This window comes from Chrysochloris asiatica, unplaced genomic scaffold, assembly GCF_000296735.1.
Source record: "Chrysochloris asiatica unplaced genomic scaffold, ChrAsi1.0 scaffold00040, whole genome shotgun sequence".
In the NCBI taxonomy this organism is placed as follows: Eukaryota; Metazoa; Chordata; class Mammalia; order Afrosoricida; family Chrysochloridae; genus Chrysochloris; species Chrysochloris asiatica.
The window spans coordinates 9,189,381-9,195,380 of NW_006408558.1; the positions used below are offsets into that span (position 1 = coordinate 9,189,381).

At 41.5% G+C, this 6,000-nt stretch overlaps 1 protein-coding gene across 4 annotated transcripts in view; it reads left to right on the forward strand.

Annotated features, from left to right (window-relative positions):
• KIF13A (kinesin family member 13A) overlaps positions 1-6,000 on the forward strand; it is a 253,879-nt gene that overhangs the window by 209,010 nt on the left and 38,869 nt on the right. For all 4 annotated transcript variants that reach the window (XM_006860796.1, XM_006860793.1, XM_006860794.1 and 1 more), the window contains exons 20-22: positions 1,604-1,765; positions 2,449-2,622; positions 5,503-5,654. In XM_006860796.1, the coding sequence (XP_006860858.1) occupies positions 1,604-1,765; positions 2,449-2,622; positions 5,503-5,654 (488 nt within the window). The remainder of the gene's footprint in view (positions 1-1,603; positions 1,766-2,448; positions 2,623-5,502; positions 5,655-6,000) is intronic.

The following is a 6,000-nucleotide window of genomic DNA, read 5'->3' on the forward strand; positions in this document are numbered from 1 at the left end:
GTGTCATCTTCACAACCCACAGCCGTGTCATCATTACTCTCTGTCAGCAAGGATCCTTCCGCTAAACAGAGCGTTCAGGGAGTACACATTTCCACTCCCAAACCACCACACCTTCACTGTGGAGTCTATTTTGACTCATAGTGACCCTACAGGATGAGTGTAGCTGCCCCTTAGGCTTCATGAAGCTGTATATCCTTATAGAAACAGACTGCCTCCTCTTTCTCCCACGGAGCTGCTAGCGGGTTCAAACTGCTGATCTTTCAGTTACCAGCCTGCTGCTTAACCTACTGCACCACCAGGGCGACTTAGTTTTTTAGCACAACCCCTGTGATTTAATTCAGTTCTATGCAGCCAACGTTAACAGGGTAACTAGTAAAGGGAGTATGGTGGCTCCATAGGGTAAACACCAAAATGTGAATCACAAGGTCAGCAGTTCGAGCCCACCAGCTACTCCATGGTAGAAAGATGAGGATTTCTGCTCCTGCAGAAATTGTAGATGAGTAATGTAAGCACAAGTTCACAAACAGATGTGTTCACAAACGTTCATGGCAACTTTGTTCATTGTATCCCAAAACTAAAAAACAATGCAAATGCCCTTTAACAGGAAAAAACATTTGTAGAATATTCATCCAATAGAATTCTTCCTCAGAAAACCTGTGAGTCGAAATTGACCCCAGGGCACTTAACAACAACAACTAAAGTAGAACCACTAGCATGGTGAGGACAGTTAGAGCCTTTTTATGAAAAGCCATTTTAAAAAGAACTTTCTCTGGAAGCAGTGGGATAAGTGATGTTACGTTGCAGGGATTGTACTGTCTGATTTGTGGAGAGGGAGACTGATAGTCTTGCTCTGGAAACCTATGCCTAACTCGCAATAAAAAGTTAACAGAACGCAACAAACACTGTCTCCTCATTCCTCTGTGACTTGGCAGATTCTGTTCCTTCTGGAATAAGTGTAGTCTCACTATGCTTCACGCAGCTTCAGTCTGAGTTTTAAAGCTGTTCTCTACTCCCAAGAGAATAGACACTCCCTGTGGCCAGCAACCATGTCTCTTTGGTTTGCTGTGATAATCACAGAGCTCAGCCCAGCTCCCAGCACAGGAGCGGATATGTGGCTCCTATAGCAGCCTGTACCTACACCAACTCTCCACTGTTGTTTTTTTTTAGTTCTCTCTCTTTACCCCATCTGATTCTGAGCCTCCTGTCAGCCAAGCCTGTATCTCTATCTTGGTCTTTTACATTCTTAGTTCCAGGAAGTATTTGATATGGAGGCTAGGTATTCAAGTAGTATTTGATCAAATGAATAAATGAATAGCTGTACAAACAAAGTAAATAGATGACTGTAAAATGTCCCAGAGTTGTCATAAGGAAGAGTTGGTTAAGACCAAGGATGATTCCAAAAGGTAAGTTTTAGGGAGGCAAATTTGGCTCCAAATAAGACAGCGTGATTGCAGAGCCAGCTGTGGAATGGCCTAGTGCTGGGAGGAAGGACTGTCTCCTTGCTGGACATGACCAGGCAGTAACTTCAGAGCTACTGCAGAACATGTGTCTGGTTCCAGTCAGTGTTGGACCAGGTTGTGTTCTCATTCCCTGCCTGACCCAGGTTGCAGGACGTCTCCACATGGAAGTGATGCGTGTCACAGGGGCTGTTCCAGAACGCATGGTGGAGGACGACTCCTCAGAGAACTCCAGTGAAAGTGGGAGCCTGGAAGTCGTAGACAGCAGCGGGGAAATCATTCACCGAGTCAAGAAGCTGACATGCCGGGTGAGAGGACAGAAAGAAGCTGGGGCTCAAGTGAATGAACCTGTAAATACATTGATGGATAGTCCTTTTCCAGACAATATGGAGCACTTTCTGATGCCAATTACATCGAAGTTTCAAAAGCATACAGTCTTGAGCTGTTATATGAGAAGGATGTGTTACTTAGTTCAAGCAGTGTATATTGCTTACCTGGAGTCACTGGGTGGGACAAATGGTTAATATGCTTGGCAGATAAGATGCTTAGCATTTAACCCAGAGTTGCTGGAAAAAAGGCTTGGTAACCTACTTTCAAAAAATCAGTCATTGAAAACCCTACGGGACACACAGTTCGATGCTGACATACATGGGGTCACCATGAGTCAGGGTCACCAGCAACTGGTTTGATGTTACTCATTTAATTATGGTCCTTTTAGGAAAGTTTACATCTGTTTTGGAAACCTGGTCATTGAGAAAATTTCAGCGGGATATGTCTGTTTGTTGCCAAGTTTATATATTGCAGTTACACCACTGTGCTACAGATTTTGTTGTAGATCGAACTCTTAATGAAATAGTGCCAAATATTTACAAATTTCAGATTGATTGGTTACATTGCTTACTTTTTAAACTGGAGTTAGTTAAAATAAGTAAATCTTTTTACTATTATTATTTTTTTAATGGGAGTCACATTTACACTTTTCTCTCTTCAGGTAAAAATTAAAGAGGCATCTGGGCTGCCCTTAAGCCTTGCGAATTTTGTCTTCTGTCAATACACATTTTGGGACCAATGTGAGTCCACAGTGGCTGCACCCGTGGTGGACCCGGAAGTGTCTTCTCCACAGTCCAAGAATGCCCAGTGCACAGTGCCTTTCTCTCACTGTAAGGTACAGTGGACACAGCAGAGGGAGCTACATACAACCATGCTAGGTGCAATTCAGAAGTCTGTTTGTAGCAAGTGCAGAGTGTACTGATTAATTCAAATAATTTGGAAGTCTTTAAAATAAAAATATGAGAGAAAAAAACCTTTACCCAGAATCTTATTCCCTCAAGATGTGATCACCATGGTCAGTCTACGACACGTTTCAAGAAACAGGCACTGTACGATAAGCACTGGACTGCTAACCACAAGGATGGGGTTCAAATCCACCAGTTGCTGCTTGGAAACCCTATACACCATTGCTATGAGTTAGAATCAACTTGACGGCACTTAACAATAACAATACTTTCAATTTCTAATAAACTATTAAATATACTGAATTATACTCTACAACTTTTATCTGTGGATGGTTGTTGTTGTTGTTGTTAAGTACCATAGAGTCGGTTCCAACTCATAGCGAACCCTATACAGGTTCCGAGGCTGTAAATCTTTACGGGAGCAGAAACCTCATCTTTCTTCCGTGGAATGCCTGGTAGTTTCGAACTGCTGACCTTGAGGTTAGCAGCCCAATTCATAACCACTACGCTACCAGAGCTCCTTATGTGGATGGTAGACATAAGTAAATACCTATAAATGAATGTGGATATATATTTCCAGTTATGCATGTGTAACTTCGTGAGTATGTTTTTATAGAAGTATTGTGTTAACATATTTTGCATGTTTGCCTCTTATTGTTTTAATATATGTGGACAACAGCTGAGCATGTAAGTTGTCATAGATGTATCTCTGTTTGGGCCAGGAAATGCAGCATAGCATTTTAACAGATTTTTGTTGTTGTCATTAAGTGCTGTCAAATTGGTTCCAACTCAAATTAATGGTTTCTGAGGCTGGGAATCTTTACCCAAGCATGAAGACTCATCTCTTTCCTGTAGAATGGTTGATGGGCTCCAGCTACCGACCTATGGTTGGCAGTCCAGTGCTTATCCTACAAAGCCACAGTGCTCCCATGTTTTAATGTACTCTATGAATTTTAAAAAATATGTATAAAAGGGGAAAGGTGACTGTTTGATGAACATTGGATACATCTATTTTGAGAGGTCACACAACCCCCTTGCTTTCACAAGGCTTGCCAACAAGGCCTTTCTAAAAAACACTCTCAGTCCACTTAATAGTTTTTTCCTTTTGGAAAATCCTTAGTAGATATTTAAGACCCAAAGTCATGTCCGTTCTGTCAGGTTCTAAACCTGAAAATTTTAACTTATGTAAAGATTCCAGGTCTTTTTCTGGAAGTAAATAGCTCACTTTTTTGTTTTTAATCGATCTTTATTGATCATTTTGATTTATTTTATTGAATAGCCTTTTAAATATTCCCTATGTTTCTTTGAGGTCCTCAAAGCTGCTCATTTAGAAGAGTGAAATCTAAATTTCAAATACATCCTAGTTAACCACTGTGTTTATAAAAACTCATCCCAAACCCATTGGATGCAAAGAATGACCTTGAAGGGCTGCACATGCTCACTAGATCAGTCTTTTCGTCTCTGAAATGTGTTGTGAAGTGCCATCAAGACGGTTCCCACTCATAGCAACCCTGTTTAGGGTTTCTGAGGATCAGCTGGTAGGTTTGAACTGACAACTTAGAGCTTGGCAGTCCGATGCTGATCTAAAATATGTAGATGTACTACTTGACAATTTAGTTTCCTTTTCTTCTAAAATTCAGCCTCTGTTTCTAAGTGAAATAAGTAAGAAGACAGACCGTGTAAGGTTAAATCCTCATAGCCCAGCTGCTCCCAGGAATTACTAGAGGAACCGAGTAGTCTCTACCTGAGATTTCATAGAGGCCAGGGAGAGGAAAACTGGCTTGATTTCCTTCCCCACTGTGTTTTCATTGGTGATTTGCCACCTACTCCTTCAGTATTCATTTCCTTACAGTTCTCTGTTTGCATTTGGGGTGGGAGAGTTTAAGAGCAGAGAATTATAAAGATCATTAGTGGAAATCTAATTCTGCTATCAGTCATTGTTAAGTGCCGTCGAGTCAGTTCCGACCCATAGCGACCCTGTACAGGGTTTCCGAAGGAGCTCTGGTAGCGTAGTGGTTACGAATCGGGCTGCAAACCTTAAGGTCAGCGGTTCGAAACTACCAGCTGCTCCGCGGGAGAAAGATAAGGCTATCAGTCATAGGAAGGAGCAATCAGAAGTTTCTATCTTGATGTGCTGGACTGACGTGTGCCAGCTAGAACTAAGAAAAAATGAAGAGGAAGGGAACATGCCCTAAGGCAGCTCCATTACTATCAAGCACTTGCTTTCTTCAGTTCCCTCATTTGTTAAAGGATGAGGTTGAATTAAAATACCTCATAATTTCCCTTTTGGATTTAGTATTCTGTGGTTTCTTGTGGTTTTCTGTGAAATTTAAGAGATGGTTTTAAGGGTGGTGGTGGTGGTGGTTATATGCTGTAGAGTTGGTTCTAGCTCATAGCGACCTAATACAGGTTCTGAGGCTGTAAATCTTTCTGGGAGGAGAAAGCCTCACTTTCTCCCAGCCGTGGGACAGCTGGTAGTTTCAAACTGCTGACCAATTTGTAACCACTACACTAAGGTTGGGTCAGATTAATGTACTCCAAACTGAATCTGTGTGCAGATGGAAAATAAAAGGGAATTCTCACAGACTCCTCTAGGTATATATAACTCTTTCTCATCTTTTTGTTGTTGTTGTTGTTGTTTTTACACATACAGTTCAGTGACATTAATTACAGCCATCATGTTGTGCAATTCCATTTCTCTTTTTTTTTTGCCTCACCCAAGTTAATTAATATGCATCTCCCCTTCAGTTAGTGATTTCATTTGTTAGCATAACTTCTTTCTTGCTGTTTCCTTCCTCCCCTGATCCCAGGACTATGTGGTGAATGTAACAGAAGAATTCCTGGAGTTCATTTCCGACGGAGCATTGGCGATTGAAGTGTGGGGCCACCGGTGTGCTGAAAATGGCAGCTCTGTCTGGGAAGTTGATTCCCTTCACGCTAAGACAAGGACACTGCATGACAGGTGTGTACTTGGCTGTGAATTTAAGATACAGGGTCAGAACTAGCCCTTGGACGTGGATATAGGCTTTATACTCTGCAAGTTACTTAATCTCTCTGAGCCTGTTCCTTTTCTCACGAAACAAGCCTGATAAAAGGAACAATCAGGTACCAAAAAGTTCAGTGGGGAAAGGAAAGTCTTTTCAACAAATATCACTGAAAAAACTTGAGAATCTGGGTTATAGGAAGGAAAACATGGCATCAGGATTGGAGGAAGACTCATTAGCAACCTGCAATAATGATACAACCTTGATACATGATACAACCTTGGCTTGCTAAAAGTGAAGAGGACTTAAAATACTTACTGATGA